The sequence below is a fragment of the Pipistrellus kuhlii genome, unplaced genomic scaffold (assembly GCF_014108245.1).
Source record: "Pipistrellus kuhlii isolate mPipKuh1 unplaced genomic scaffold, mPipKuh1.p scaffold_m20_p_7, whole genome shotgun sequence".
Taxonomy (NCBI): Eukaryota; Metazoa; Chordata; class Mammalia; order Chiroptera; family Vespertilionidae; genus Pipistrellus; species Pipistrellus kuhlii.
Genome location: NW_023425573.1, coordinates 30,549,019 through 30,565,111, shown reverse-complemented (window position 1 = coordinate 30,565,111; position 16,093 = coordinate 30,549,019). Strand labels below are relative to the sequence as shown.

Below are 16,093 nucleotides of genomic sequence, written 5' to 3'. Positions count from 1 at the left end.
AGTCGGGGAGGCGTGTGCCAGCCGTGGTGAGCACACTGCCTGGAAGCGTTCTACCTCCGTGTTGGTCGGGTTGTGTCTGTAGCATCCAGTGGTCTTTCCTGACACTGTTTCATCACGAGTTAGAGAACTTTCCCCCCCCCTTTGTTGTTGTTTTCTGTTTTGCTTGTCGGTCCTTATTTTAAATGTGAGTTTAGAGTGAACTGCTTTGTAAAAATCCCTGTGGTCTCTTGGTTTCAGGTGGTGTCGGCAGTGGGATATCTCCGCTCAAAGAGCATCCTTCACCGGGACATCAAGGATGAGAACATTGTCATTGCCGAGGACTTCACCATTAAGCTCATAGACTTCGGCTCCGCTGCCTACTTGGAAAGGGGCAAACTGTTCTACACCTTCTGTGGGACAATCGAGTACTGTGCGCCTGAAGTTCTCATGGGGAATCCGTACGTATTACACCACGTGGCCTCATCATCTGTGAATTTTAGGCAGGGAAAATGTATGATGAGAGATAAAGGATGATATTTGGAAAATGGGCAAATGGACAAAGGAAGGAAGGTTGACCATGGAAGCTGGACAATGAGTACAGGATTCTCTATATTAATTCCTCAACTTCTGTTTATGTGTGCAGTTTTACACTATTAAAAGTTAAAAAGATAAAGGAATCCCAAAAGATATGACTTTCCAAATAAGCAAAGAGAAGTCTTGTTTGGGCTTATTTTGATGACAGCAATAATTGTTCCCATAAAATTTGTTGGGCTGCCATTGATACATCAGGAAATCAGTAACAGAGGCAGAGCTGAGGCAGCACCGTGCCAACACAGCACCTTGGCTGGAGGTGCTGTTGTGTCTTACTGGGGGTGCAGGCTGCACTGGTGTCTGCTTGGGAAGCCTAGGAGCTTTGGGGCAGCCTGAGCAGAGCCTGCTCTTGATAACTCAGGAGAGCAGAGAACAGTGATTATTGCTCAGGTGTTGCTGGGACTTGAGTGCAAATAGTTCTCAGTATTGTCTGCTTCATACACACGGATTTTCATGTCATCCACATATACTAGTACTAGTACTGAAGTGGACTTATTTTGTGGACTGAAGTGGACTTGTGTGTAGGTGATGCAGGTATTTTCCTGCATCACCTACACATATGTCAGAGGTTTAGGGAGACTGTATCTGCAGGTGCCTGTGACTGTCAGTGTTGTGTGGGCCTCCCTGCAGTGCTGTGCCACACTCTCAGAGCCCGCCTCTGGTCCTGTTCTCATGAGACAGGCGTGTGGAACATTCAGCCAGATCTGGTCGGAGCCAAATTAGAACCCAGGTGGCCTGAATCTGGAGCATTTGCTTATGGGCACTTATGCTGTCTCTGTGAAATGCCTCAGGCTCCCAGAAATCCCCTGGCATTGGCCGGCACTCTGTCACAGTGTCTCCTCAGATCACGTTTCATTTCAGAGTCAGGGAGAGAGGACTGCAGGATGCTCACGTGGAGTCTGCTACCTTCCTGATCCACACACCAGGCAGGCCCTGAGAGCAGAACGACCAGGTTTTTTGTCCACAGCAGAAGGGGGGGGGGGGCGCTAAATAAATCATCTCCCTGTCACCTCTGTGCACATCCAGAGCCACAGACAATGACATACTTGGGCGGGGGGGTAGGCAGGGGGCAGGGAGAGATCATCCACGAAGAGCCTTTAAGATATAATTTGGCCGAAACCGGTTTGGCTCAGTGGATAGAGCCTTGGCCTGTGGACTGAAGGGCCCCAGGTTCGATTCCGGTCAAGGGCATGTACCTTGGTTGCGGGCACATCCCCAGTAGGGGGCGTGCAGGAGGCAGCTGATCGATGACTTTCTCTCATTGATGTTTCTATCTCTCTCCCTCCTCTCTGTAAAAAATCAATAAAATATATTAAAAAAAAAAAAAAAAAAAGAAGATATAATTTGGTTACCCTGGCACCCCAGAATACCAGTGGCTGTTGTCCTGTGGTGCCCGTCATGATATCAGTGTTGGAGGGGTCTTTGTGTCCACAGAACCATGAATGTGCTGGTGGGTAGCTTGTCTGCCCCACTCTCACCCCATGCCTCCCGCCCCAGGGAGCCATCCTCCTACTTTCTCCTGGTGGCCCCACCCAGAATCATTTCTGCTCCTTCCTCCCCAGCTGGGCTGCGGGTGTCCTCCGAGCTCTGTCTATCCCTGGGTGCTTCTCCCATCTCATGGACCAAAAGACTTCTGAGCTTTGATTCTAGATCCTATCTTCAGGAGCTTTGCTTCCTCTCTCATTTTCATGTCTGTCCACTCGAAATTTTCAGCAAACTATGGTCTTGGGCCATATCTGCCCACCACTTGTTTTTATAAAGCTTCATTGGCACACAGCCACGTGGATTGGCTTATTTATGTCTGTAGCTGCTGTGCTGCCATGACAGAGAGAAAGGGTAGCGACAGAGGCTGTATGACCTGCAGCCCAAATCTACTCTCTGCCATCTCTGAAGAGAACACCATTCTGTTCTGGAACTGCCTGTGGTTCCCCATGGCTCTGCTGCCTTGCACTCTGCTGTGCCTTCTGTCCATCTCCACTGGGAAGTCCCCCACACCCCTAAAAGAATGCTGTCTCTGATCCCTTGTGCCATGTATTGTATATTGTCCCATCCACTGGTGGGCATTCTGTCTCCTGAATTAGTCTCTCAGCTGCCCGAGCACCATGGCTTTGTGTCTTCTCCCTCTCCTGGCACAGAGTGGTACTTGACCGGAGCAGATGTGCCGGATATTGAGGATGTGGTCGGGAGCATGTCAGACCTCACTGGGCACCATCTTGGGTGACTGGGGACTTGGGCTCACACTCCTGACTGAGCTGCTGTGTACCATGAGTGTTGTCTTCTGTCAGTTACAAGGGTCCGGAGCTAGAGATGTGGTCCCTGGGAGTCACGCTGTACACGCTCATCTTTGAGGAGAACCCCTTCTGTGAGCTGGAGGAGACCCTGGAAGCTGCAATAAACCCCCCGTACTTGGTGTCGGAAGGTGAGCAGGGCTGTAGCCGGCATCCCTCCCTACCTTCTGTATCCCAGAACCTTTATCGGAGCTGATGGCCTCACCTTCTTTCCATTTCTCTCATACTTTGTTTTTTAATCATTATATGTTTTTATTGATTTTAGAGAGGAAGAGAGACAGGTAGAAACATCAATAATGAGAGAAAGTTATTGATCAGTTGCCTCCTACATGTTCTCTTCTGGGGATTGAGCCTGCCACCCGGGCATGTGTCCTGACTGGGAATCAAACCGTGACTTTCTGGTTCATGGGTCAGTGCTCAACCACTGGGCCACACAGGCTGGGCCATTCCTCTCATACTTTGATTTGAACAGAAGGATGATTGGGATCTGACTTTAAAACATCATGATGATTATATTACTATGAGCTTCCCCTTTGGATCACAGGATCTGTCTTCTGAGAGTTAGACATTAATGCTTGTGGATTTTGCCATGGCAGTGACCATGGAGGGACTCAAGCCCCAGGAGCTCCCATGGAAGGAAGCCTGGGGTGTCTGTCACACCTCGAGCGCCCCATGAGCTGGCAGTGTGAGCTTGATTTGCCTCTGAAGTAAGGACCAGCATGGAAGGCAGATGTGGACTTGGTAGCTGGAAAGGACTTCCTGAGTCTGCAGCTGGCCCACAGGATTCTGAAGTCCCTTTCAATCTTGACAGTTTGTGATTCCATAATTGTCACTTATTGTTATGAGTATCAAGGCAAAGAGTATCTTCATGCATGAAATCTGTGCCTTGATTCTTTGCTTGGGTTAGAAGCCTGTGTCTCAGTTGGCTCAGCTGGCCATGACACTCACACAGACAGGGGGCTCAAACAGAAACTGTTTACTTCTCAGTCTAGAGGCTGGGAGTCCGAGGTCCAGGTACTGGCCTTTTTAGATCCTGGTGAGAGCCTCTTCCTGTCTTACAGATAGCAGCCTGTTCTGTATCCTCACGTGGTAGAGAGAGGGACAGAGTGAGCTTTCTGGCCTTTTCTTACAAGGGCACCAATACCATGATGGGGCCTCATCTAATCACCCTGGTCACCTCCCAAAGGCCCCACCCTCTCTTACCACACCATGGGGGCAGGGCTTTAACATGTGCATTCGAGAGGGTCACAATCAGACCCCAGTGACCCCGGAGAAGACTGTAGGGTGCTGCTGATCTCTGGATCCTAGGACTCCTGCGGCCCTTTCCTGTTACACCCTGTGTCATTCTGGGATCTGCACAGTCACAGCCCCTGAAAATAGACCATGGTTAGGGATTTCTGCATAATGAATGATGGAGGCAGGATCTCAAGCTCCAAGCTCTCATTTCAGTGTGACAGATGGCTCTTGTAGCCTTTCTTAAAGTACAGCTGGAGGCCCCATGTGCTGAAAACCTGGAGTTGCTAGTTAAAAATGGGGGTTCCGAAACCATATGCTGCCCAGTTGGAGCTGCTCCTGGGGGCAGGTAGGACTATGGTTTTGTGATGCCCTTCACTTGACCCCAGCCTGGACCACTATGCTTAGGGTGGGTTTTATGTCCCCAGATCTCATGAACCTCATGTCTGGGCTGCTGCAGCCTGTCCCTGAGCAGCGCACCACCTTGGAGAAGCTGGTGACAGACCCTTGGGTTACCCAGCCCGTGAACCTTGCAGACTACACCTGGGAGGACGTGTGTGGAATACATAAGCCAGGTATGAGGTGGGACCTATGAACCAGATAGGGTGAGGAGGTTCCCCAGGCTGCCTCTGGGTCTGGGGAGGCGGGGTAGCTCCCACTCCATGCTGCCCTGTCCTGGATTTACACTTATGGAACAAATGGGGCTTGGTCCTGTTTCAGAGGTCCCTGAATGCCACCAGGGTTCAGAGGTTGGCTGTGGTCCTGGGAGGGTGGGGGAGTACCCCTGGACCCTGTGATGACATGGCACCTATAGAGGAGTTGAGCTGGGGCTTTAAGAGGTGCAATGGCAGTGGTCTGAGTGGGCGGAAGGGGATGATAAGGTCACAATTAGTGAGTGCAATACTCTGGAGGGAGGCTCCTGGCAGCAGAGCCAAACAGGAGCAGCTGTATGGTCCCTTCGCAGAGCAGGTGGGTCCAGCTGGTGTTGATGGCTCTGTGTAGAAGCCCCACAGCGCCTCAGCAGTCCAGGAACTCTAGGGCTTTGCCAGTTGGGTTCTGAAGAGGCTTAATGTCTTTCACTCCTATCCAGAGAGAAGCAAAGTATTTGAGAATCACGTGTTGTTAGCATGTGATACAATGTCTTTTTTCTTCAGGAAGTAGAGTCCTGTCCACTGTGAGTCTGGAGATGGAGAGCAGGAGCTCCAATGAAGTGGCTCAGCATCCAGAACTGAAGGCGCCCCCTAATAGTCCCCATCCATTCAGGACAAGTAATTCTCAAGATTGAGCCCAATTCATCTAAAAGCTCATGTGAATTTGATAAATGCTAGAACAAAAGCCAGTGGTGCTATATTATTTTAGGTTTATAAAATAGACAGGGAGTTCGTTTTTTTCACGTCCTTGGAAAAACACTCTAGAGTTCAATAGAGTTTCATACTATGAAAGGATTTTGAATCTGTGAACTTCTGAAAAGCATAAAAGCATTTTCAAATTCTTTCTTACTTCTGTATATATTCATATGTTTTGTCTCCTCAAACTCAGTCTATGCTTATCTGATAGGTAGAATTTATAGAACTGATGACCAGGGTATTTCATTAATTTATTTCCTTGAACATTTTCCAAATTAAAGCAATTTTGTTCATAAAAATTACACTGACTTGGACTGTATGAATTCTTGTACAATGCCAGTGTGGGGAGCACTGGCAAGAGGTTCACCTTCAGACAGTTTGGGGGGGTTTCTTCCTGGGTGGGGAGCTCTTCAGCTTGCTTAGTCTGAGGAGGCTGAGAGTAAGTTCTCAGACACTTCCCTTGTGTCCATGCACAGCTTGTTAGAGTTGGCTCACTGTCTGTCCGGGCTCTGATGTAGAGTGGGCTCTGCAGCAGGACTCTGCTGTTCACCCACAACGCCGCCCTGCCCAGTACCCACAGACGTCCTGCAGCCGGATAGTCCAGGTCCCCCCTCTTCAGTGATGTGCGGGCATCCAGCCCTGACTGTCACTGTTCTACCATTGCTCAGGTCCCAGTGCCTCTCTGAAACAATCAGCTAGTCAAACACATGAAATCTAGCCTCTATTTATTATCTGTGGGGAGGGGAGGGATTGGTCAGGGGCACCACACTGAGATAGCAGGGAAAAACTCAAGACTCTCCACCTCTTTCTCCTACGTCACTGCTTTCTGCAGGTTCCAAAGCTCCTCCTGTCCAGAGCACTCAGGAAGGCATTTGGGGGCCAGGCTGCCTGCAGTGTTCCTGTGCTCAGTTTCTAGTGCTCATTTAGGAACCACTCACTGTGTTAATATTTTAGAACACTCAGATGACAATTCACTTTATTTTCAACTACTAGGATATAGGATTTCACTATCTGCTCATGTATTTATTTTTTTAAAATAGTTTTATTGATTTCAGAGAGGAAGGGAGGTAAGAGATAAAAACATCAATGATGAGAATAATTGATTTTATTTGTGTGTGTGTGTGTGTGTGTGTGTCCACTGGGATTGAGCCCACAACCGAGGCATATGCCCTGACCTGGAATCAACTGGTTCCTGGGTCAACACTCAACTGGGCTATCTTATTCCTTTAGAAAGTGCTGCCCTAGACTTCCTGCCATCACAAAACACTGATGGGTTCCTCTCTTCCACCAGGGCCAGGAAAGGCAGGGCTTTTAGAAGTTTATTTATTTTTTTAAAATATATTTTATTGATTTTTGTACAGAGAGGAAGGGAGAGAGATAGAGAGTTAGAAACATCAATATGAGAGAGTCATTGATCAGCTGCCTCTTGCACCCCCCCCTACTGGGGATATGCCCGCAACCAAGGTACATGCCCTTGACTGGAATCGAACCCGGGCTCCTTCAGTCCCCAAGCCGACGCTCTATCCATTGAGCCAAACCGGTTTCGGCTAGAAGTTTATTTTTTTAAAGTATGTAGGAAAAAGCTAGCGATGTTTACTCTTCAGAATTGAAATGAGTTTCTTTATGTTCTAAGAACTGTCAACAAGAGTGGGAAAACCCCCCAAAATTTATCCTTGGAGTGTTTATAATGCTTCTAACAAAAGAAATTACCTAATATTTTCTTCAGACAGGTGTGCAGTGGGCTTATAATGCAAAGTCCTTCCTCTCCAAGAACTCTTCCTTCAAGAAAAAATGATTCCGTCTGACTTTATGGAAGTAGAAGGTTTGAATGAATGGTCTTTGCAGAAAGAATCCTGGTAGAAAAGTTCTGAGTATGAGGCTGACACATTTTCCTGTCCATGTCCCAACTATGAATCCAGTAAACAAAATTTTCAGAACAGGATGAAGATGCTGTGGACCTTTAGAGCAGTTCCTGCACCTCAGTTCCTGTCCCTTTATTTTTAGAGCTGGAGAACTGCTTAGATTCCTTGATTCTTTCCAGGGTGGCGGTTGCAAACAGGATTTTTTTAGGCTTTGGGCATAAAAGCATTACCATAATTTAATTTTTTAAAAATATATACTTATTGATTTTTTTTTTTTTTTACAAAGAGGAAAGGGAGAGAGATAGAGAGTTAGAAACATCGATGAGAGAGTAACATCGACCAGCTGCCTCCTGCACACCCCCTACCGGGGATATGCCCGCAATCAAGGTACATGCCCTTGACCGGAATCGAACTTGGGATCTTTCAGTCCACAGGCTGACGCTCTATCCACTGAGCCAAACCAGTTTTGGCCATAATTTATTTTGAGATGCTAATAGATGAGTGTTTTAAAGAAGAAAGATTAACCTTCCTTTTTTTTTTTTTTTTTTTTTTTTTGTAAAGTCATTGTCCAAAAAGATATGTTTTAACACTCAGCCCAGTGCCTAGCACAGAGCAGGTACTTTGTAAAATGTATCCATGTAAGAATCAAATACCTTTTCTTAGCTCACAAACAAGTAGATAAAACATGAAGAAATGCTTTTAAACTAAGATTTGGGTCTTAGGATTGGGATTTAGGCAGTTAGGAGAGCACACTGGTTTTGTTCTCTTTCACAACTACTCTTTGGAAAGATGCGTAGGCTCTATACCTGAATAACTACAAGTCTAGATAAGAAATTTAGAATGAATATAGTGACAAGGAGAAAATTCTAAGATGTCCTGTGTTAACGTAAAAAAAAAAAAATTGAAACCTATAAAGAATTTTTTGTGAGTTTATTTGAGCCAAATGGTTGACATATGCTGGGAAACAGAACCTCAATGAATTGAGATAATGCTCCGGAGAATGGTGGGTTACATCTGTATTTATACATTGCAATCAAAGGAAAGGGATGTAGGTAGGTTATATGAAATCCATTGGTGATAGACTAGAGAGGCGGGAGAAAGCACAGGGGCAAGGGGGCCTGGGATTGGATAAAAAGTAAAATGAGCCGAAACCGGTTTGGCTCAGTGGTAGAGCGTTGGTCTGCGGGCTGAAAGGTCCCAGGTTCGATTCTGGTCAAGGGCATGTACCTGAGTTGCAGGCACATCCCCAGTAGGGGGTGTGCAAGAGGCAGCTGGTCGATGTTTCTCTCTCATCGATGTTTCTATCTCTCTATATCTCTCCCTGTCTGTGAAAAATCAATAAAATATATTAAAAAAAAGTAAAATGATAGATACATACTTAGGCGGGTACAGGAACAATTAACATAATAAGGGATTTGTGGTATCTGTCCTGGCGCCCAGCACATTAAGTTGTTCCCTAAGGGGTCCAGAAAAAGGGAAGTTACAAGTTACCCAGACATTTTAAGGGTATGTTGTTATAGATGCAGAAAGACACATAGGCTCAGTTAAGGTAAAGGTTGACCTTGTCAGTGAAGATACCATCCTAGGACGTAACTATCTACCATAACTGCTTCTAATTAAAGTTTAATTTCAGACCATCCTTTGTGGTTACTTTAGGTCTCTGAGTTTGCAAGACTGCCATGCAAGCCTTCCCTGAGCTTGTCAGGTTAGCATGTGGCCCCTTTCCTCCACACCTGAATTAACTACAGTGGCCAGAGGGTGGAAGGAAGAGATAAGAAGTTAATCAGTTAACAGCAGGGCAAAAACATCAAAAGATGGTTCACATTCCTGAGTGCCAGGTGCCACTGCCCCCCAGGTGTGTAATTTTTCCATACTGTTGCCCATACTCTTCCTCTGGACTCTGTTGCCTGTCCTGGAACCAGCCTGCCTCACCTTCTCCCATGTCTTTATCTATGGCGATGTCAGTTTTTTGAAACAACTTGCATCTTCTCCTATGTGGTGTATAGAGTTCTTCAGACCCAGGACTGTGGGCATGTGCTCTTGTTACAGAATTTACCAGGGGACTGAAAAATACACAGGAATACCCAGAGACACAGGAAAAACCCATTTATTTCCAGATGTATCAGTACCGTGATTCGGGAGCCTATTTCCAAATTCTGAGTAAGCCAATATGGGGGAAGCTTTTTCTTTATACCCTTTGGGTTCTTTGTCCCCCATATATGGATCATACTTCTGGAACTTTTGAAGGCTTTGCAAAAAGCCCAGTGTGTTGGGATGGGGGCTGTGAGACCACACCAAAAGGCCTGGCCTGGCACCAGCACTGATAACCCCCTCTGGGGATTGTGTATTGTTCATGGCTATGGCCTCTGTAAAATGAGAGTAACAGGTCTTGGAAGACCAGATAATTAAGGAAGGGACAGTGACTAGAGTATAGGCTAGCAGGAATGTGCAATAGGGTTACAGAGTCAGGTCGTCCCCCCAAATGTCTTATTTCCCTCATCACTCTAACCTAGCCCCGCTGTGGTGGTTCAGGCTGATGGCCCATAACCCGGCCTGCTGGGCAAGTATTTTGTTTAGCAACAAGTTCGGCTGAAACATGACTGGCTTTCATCCTAAGAGGAAACCAGACCTTAGTGGCTAGGGTTGTGTTTCTAAGGGGAAATGTGCTGCAGTTCCTGCGTCCTATTCCTTGAAAACTGGACTTCTGTAGTTTCTCTGGAGACTAGACATCTCTGGTATATACCTACCATCTTTAGTGTGTGTGTGTGTGTGTGTCCTCAACATTCATGCTGAACGCAGATTTTCACACAAAAATCTTAAACATCATTGCCTGGCTACATGCTTGTTGGGGTCACCTTGTCCCGCTACGTTCACGGCTGGGGAGGCTCTTGCTCATGAGACAGCAGCACAGCACGTGGCCCGTCTGCAGCTCCGGGACATTCTGAACTCCTGGGAGGGGCAGAAAGCGGCAGAGGACCGCGGTTTCGGGGCGCCAGAACTCATCCTGGCAAGGGCTAAGGCGGAACGCATTTCCTCCCTCTCTCGCTAGTAAGGGGGAGGGCGGAAGCACAGGACCGGGGAGGGCGGAAGTGGCGGAACGCTGAGGCTCTGCTTCCGGCGCAGGAGTCGCGTCGCCGCTTTCTGGCTATGGCGGCGCTCAGCCGGCAGGTGAGGTTGCGCGGGGAGCCGGGCTTTTCGCGGGCCGCGGGCGGGGCCGGCTGTTTCATGACAGCCCGTGGCATCTTGCAGCCTGAGCCTTTCAGGGAAGCCGGTGCCCGCTGACCGGGGGCCGCTTCGGCTCCGTGGAGGCAGCAGCTGGGCCGGTGGCTGGGAGAGAAGGGAAGCCGGGAGAGGCGACTTACTGCAGAGTCCTCGGTGCCCGGTGACGTGCTGCGTTTGCTCTTAGCCCACAGAACCGCTGAAGGTTTCTGAAGCAAACGAGCTATTCGGTACGCGAGTTGGCTGACAGGTTACGTAATACACAACAGGGTTGCTTTGCGGAATGTATGTTGTTGCTACGTGAATCTTGGAGACTAGTATGAGATCCAGATTTCAGGAGTGGGTGCTCTAGCTCCGCCCTCCAGAGTTGGCACGAAAATTGTTTCAAACTAAAGGCTTTTGAGATTCAGCAGATGCAGGGAGAAGCTTCGTCGGATTTTCTCTCACCACAAAGCAGAAACATCTGGGACTGAGGCCGCCATAGGTTCCATATACATATTAAGAAACTTGGATGCTTTTTTCTTCCTGTTAATCTGACTATTGTGAGTTAAATTTGTGAGCCCCCAGGCATTGACCCTTAGCAGATAAGAGGAAAAGCCCTCCTCTAAACTTGACCAGGTGGCCTTTAACTAGTTCTCTCCTGTCCTCCCTGCCGCTGTCCTCTCAGTTGTGGCAGCAGAAGCTAATAGAGACTGTTTGACTCTGTTCTCTATGTGTGAACCTCTTCTAGGTTTTTAAAGTGCAGGTATGATTTTGCAGATTTCTTACAAAATCTGTTATGTTTGTGTGGGACTCTGCTCACCAGCCCTGTGGGTCCCCATTACACGGAGTGGTGAGGAAGTGACTCCCTTTTGTATTACATTTTACAGGTTTTGGATTGGCACCGCCTGATCCCCCTCTCCTGGGCTGGCATCGCTAGGCACACGCCTCACTTTGGAGAACAGAAAAGGGCAACGGCTTCCTTGCTGCGTAAACTGACCACAGCCTCCAGTGAAGGGGCCTTTGAGGGTTCACCCCATGTCCAACCCAGGAAGTGTGTGCAGGAACCAGAGTGCAGGACAAGCCTTACTCAGTGCCTTGAGAAGCAGAGGGCTCCTGTGGATGGAGGGTCCTTGGAGCGAGAGGTGGTCATCAGTTCCCTCCTGGACATGGGTTTCACTGATGTCCATGTCCAAGAATTGCTCAGTATACAACCAGGTCCCCACCCTCAACAGTTGCTGGGCATCACCTCAAAGCTAATACTCTTGGGTGTGAATCCAGAGCCTGTGTGCGTGATCTTGAAGAAAAGCCCTCAGTTATTGAAACTGCCTGTAATGCAGATGGAGAAGCGCTCCAGTTACCTTCGAAAACTTGGGATTGGAGAAGGTACAAAGTGTGGGCTCTATATATAGTGCTGAGTCATTCTGAGCTGGAATACAAATAGCCTAGGTGAGATGGCTTTAGGGAGTTTTCTGGGGGAAAGTTCTTGAAAGGAATGTGTGATTTGGTTTGGAGGTGAGGCAGTAGGCATTGCAGGAAGGAAGAGGGGATTGAATGACAGGCAGGGACTCTTGTCTGGATTGTTCACCTTGGGGACTCGGCATCTAGAACAGTGGTGGGCACATGATGCATGCTCAGCAGATAGCTGCTAATCGGTGATGTTGTATAAGTGGGCATTTGTAGCCTTTGATGTTTAAATAACTGGATGTGGACTTAATGCTTTGTATCTGTATGATGTAAAGCCAGAGTCTTAACAGTCCCCTGTAAAGAGTGGGTTCCAGCTGGGTGTCTTGACATACTGTGGAACATGAGATCTTTCCAGATTCTTGGGAAGCTGGTGGAGTGGCTGTCTCCTCCAGACACTACCCTCACCCCCATCAGGTTTTATGCCTCCAGAATCCTAGAAGTTCGTTGGATCTTTTTATGGGCCTCTGGAGAAGGGGGGCTGGAGGCCCACAAGGGTCTCCAATTTGACAACAGGAATTCCACTATTTTATATTTTAATTAATTTATTTTTTTACTTTATTTTATTTTTCATTCTTGACTCTTACTGGTAAGATCTTGTTGGGGGAGAAAAGGTTTGTGGATTCAATATTTCAAAGGATCTCAATAGGCCTCTTCTAGAAGATGAACAAAAGACAGCCTATGTATTTCTCTTAACTAATAACTGGTTTACTGTAATCTGATAGGCTAAACTTAATGCCTTATGCGCTGTTACATAAATTGGCAAGCTCAGCACAGCTTTAAGCTGCAAAGATAAAGTCTAAACTTCTGAAAGTCATTCGTGACCATTTTTTCAAGGCAGTGACGAACTCAACTGTTAGGAAGATTTTAATTAACAGTTTACATAAGTGATTTTAAGTTCCTGGTGTTAATTTTTTCCAACTGACCATGGGACACTATATGCCCCAATTCTAGGGCAGTTTCGATTTATACATTTATCCTAAAACAGTTACTAAGGCCTCTTTCACTTAAAGTGCCCCAGTTTGGATAAAATATATGGTCTTCTCACTAACTCAGAATCAATAGTTGTGTTTGTGCAGTTACCTCATTAAATATTGTCATGGATCATCTTTCCGTGACTTTTACTGTGGAAGAAACCCCCTTCTCAAAGCCCCCACTTAGGGGACACTACTGTCCCATCTTACTGTCTGACTTTTCCAGTCAGTCTTTGGGAAATTCTTTTCTAAGTGAGGAGGGCAGAAGGAGACCTAGAATATGAAGTAGGCACCTTTCAGCTGAAAAGCCAGAAGGAGGCAGGAATGCCAGGAAGAGAGGAAGGGTTGTCCAGTCTGAGGAATGAGGGTATCAGCGGGGTGATGGGCTGTTCTGGTTCCCCACTTCGGTGGCACTGTTGGGAAGATCTCGGAGGCTGGCACCTGTTTGGGAGGTGTCCGTGTTCATTTTGAAATGCTGGCTTGACGTGGGCACAGCTAGTCCCCTTTTCTGCAATATCCTTTTTGTGTTCTGCAGGGAAACTAAAGAGGGTGCTTTACTGTTGCCCCGAAGTTCTCACCATGCATCAGCGGGACATTGACCGCATCGTCAAGGTGCTCAGGGAGAAGTGCCTTTTCACGGTTCACCAAGTGACTGAGATTTTGCACAGATGTCCCTATGTTCTTCGGGAGGACCCGGATGAGCTGGAATACAAATTCCAGGTGAGAGTGGCAGAGTGACTGGAGGACCTACAGCGGACTCTGGAGTGTAGCAGGGTCAGCTCTGTGGGTAAGAAGCATGGGATACCCTCTGGCCAGAGAACCCGTTTTGGTTCTCACGCCCATACAGGTGAGATGGATTCCGCAGCTTTCCTGCATTAAAGGTGAATAACCCTGCCCCATTTTCAGAGTCCGAGTGGGGCCTCTGTTTGAAATTAGCTAATTTAAAAATAGCTAAAACCTTCCTATCTTTAGAGCCTGTTTTGCATGATTATGACAGCTGTCTTAAATTTTTGGTAAACAGTTATGATGACTTAGTTCAAAAGTTCAAATCTCTAGATGTTTTCCGATTCATTTCTTCCGCCATCTGAAGAAAAATAGAACTCCTGCCCTTTAGTTCCTGCAACAAGAATTTGAAAATGCTTTGAAACTTGCCAGTCATCATGCAGATGTGGGTGTCAGAGGGTGCCCTGTCTTGTTGGTTAGGTGCGCTTGCTGAATGGTTTTGCACAGTTGAATTCGCTGTGTCTGAGGACCCGCCCTGAGACCCTAACCTGCCTGTGTCTTCAGTATGCCTACTTTAGGATGGGGGTGAAGCACTCGGACGTGGTGAGGACTGACTTCCTGCAGTACTCCATCACCAAGATCAGGCAGAGACACACGTTCCTGGAGCGCCTAGGTCGGTACCAGACCCCGGATAAGAAGGGGCAGACGCAGATCCCCAACCCTCTTGTCAAGGACATTCTCAGAGTTTCAGAAGCTGAATTTCTGTCCAGGACAGCCTGTTCTTCTGCTGAGGAGTTTGAAGTTTTTAAGAAGCTCCTGGCTCGGGAGGAGGAAGAGGAGTCTGAGAGCCACATGTCTGGTGACGAAAGCACTAGTGAAAAGGAAGAGGAGGAGGAGGACCAGGACCAGGAGGAGGAGGAGCTATGATAGAAGGCCCAGAGACATTAAAGGACATTTTTGTTCTCTCAGAGCTTTTGGAGCTTCACTTGGACCTTCTCAGGCCATTTTTCATTCTAAAACTAGTGTTTCGATGAAAAATTATCATAGATCACTTGAGAAGTAGGTCAGACTGAGTTAGAGGTTGGTTAGTTTAATTTGTTGTCAGGTCTCTGGGGAGAGCCCTGCTCCATTGAAAATAAAGACTGACTCTCAGCTGTTGGAATTGGGAACTCAGTGCATTGACATCTGGTTTTATTTTCTCTGTCATAGCTGTGGGTGATGTTCCATGACAGTGTGGGGGACAAGGATCCTTTCTGGTTCTTGTCATTTTACATTTCCTTCTAGTGGTAAAAATACAATTATGAGAATGATGGGAGGCTTTAGTACATCATAGCACTTTATTTTATGAAAACAAATAGCAGGTTTTCCACAAAAGTACTCATGTTTTTAATCTAAAAATATTTCATAGTTGCATTCAGTGTACAGCAGAGTAGAGGGAAGTGGGTCAGTTTGGCTTCATTTTGCATAGGTTCTTCCTGCCAGCACAGTGCTGGGCACTTCTCTCTCTTGTGAGGAGCAGGCCCTGGCTCTGACCTCAGGGAATTCGGCTTTCATGCCTGCTCATGGCTAGCGGGTCATGTCAGGGCCTGATGTCTCTAGCAGCCAGCAGTGCTGACCTGGGGCATGCCGGAACAGAAGGAGCCATGGAGCAGATATAGCCAGCCACCTCCCATCCTCTTAGGGGGCTTTGGAGGCCAGAGGAGAAGAGCATGTGAACACAGCGAGGGGCCACGGATCTGTGACACCCAGCGGGAGGAAGGCCCTTAGGGAAACCCAGGAGGTCTAAGCAGTGATTTGAAGCATTGGATCAGAGACCCAGACCTGAGGGCATGAGCTCTATGATGGGGGAGGGTGGGTACATCTTAGGATGTCCGGGGAACCCCTTCTTTGGGCTGATTCTGCAGGGAACAATTTTGGTGATGTGACCAGAGTTTAGGCTGGCAGCACTTAGAACCATTAGGCTCCCAGCTCTTTCCTGCAGACCATGTGAAAATCCTCTGTTGGGCCCTATTCTCACCAGGGGCCATCCTGACCCAGGGAACATCTGGGGACATTTTTGGTTGTTAGGACCAGGAAAAGGAGCAGTTGGGACCCAATGGCTTGAGGCCGGGGCTGCTGTCAAATGCCCTGCCATGCACAGGACAGTCCACACACAATGACCAGCCCTAATGTTGCTGGCTGAGGTGGAGAAACAGCTCTCTGGGTCCCCAAAGTATGACCGTATCGGCTCATGAGAACCTCAGGTTTTAAATGGGCTTACATTTGTTGTATTTCTATTTAGAAAGAAAGTAAATAGTCAGTTTTAAAAGAGAGTTCCTTGCCCTGTGCACTGGATTGCAGTTGGCAGACTTGAGCTTTATTTTCACAGGGAATTCATTGCTGAGCCAAAACAGTCGTGCTTTCGTTTTCTCTTGGCGCCCAGGGGATTGCAGAGA

At 47.5% G+C, this 16,093-nt stretch overlaps 2 protein-coding genes across 3 annotated transcripts in view; both read left to right on the top strand.

Annotated features, from left to right (window-relative positions):
• Window positions 1-5,745, top strand: part of PASK (PAS domain containing serine/threonine kinase) — a 29,831-nt gene extending 24,086 nt beyond the window's left edge. For both annotated transcript variants that reach the window (XM_045575215.1, XM_036422361.2), the window contains exons 15-18: window positions 238-437; window positions 2,856-2,989; window positions 4,520-4,666; window positions 5,246-5,745. In XM_045575215.1, coding sequence (XP_045431171.1) covers window positions 238-437; window positions 2,856-2,989; window positions 4,520-4,666; window positions 5,246-5,376 — 612 coding nt within the window. In that variant the 3' untranslated portion in view covers window positions 5,377-5,745. The remainder of the gene's footprint in view (window positions 1-237; window positions 438-2,855; window positions 2,990-4,519; window positions 4,667-5,245) is intronic.
• A 4,643-nt stretch (window positions 5,746-10,388) lies between these two features.
• On the top strand, window positions 10,389-14,827 carry MTERF4 (mitochondrial transcription termination factor 4). Its single transcript, XM_036422369.2, has 4 exons — window positions 10,389-10,467; window positions 11,388-11,883; window positions 13,471-13,655; window positions 14,223-14,827. Exons 1-4 carry the CDS (start codon window positions 10,447-10,449, stop codon window positions 14,583-14,585), a joined length of 1,065 nt encoding a protein of 354 aa, XP_036278262.1. The 5' UTR covers window positions 10,389-10,446; the 3' UTR covers window positions 14,586-14,827.
• Window positions 14,828-16,093: the final 1,266 nt, after the last annotated feature.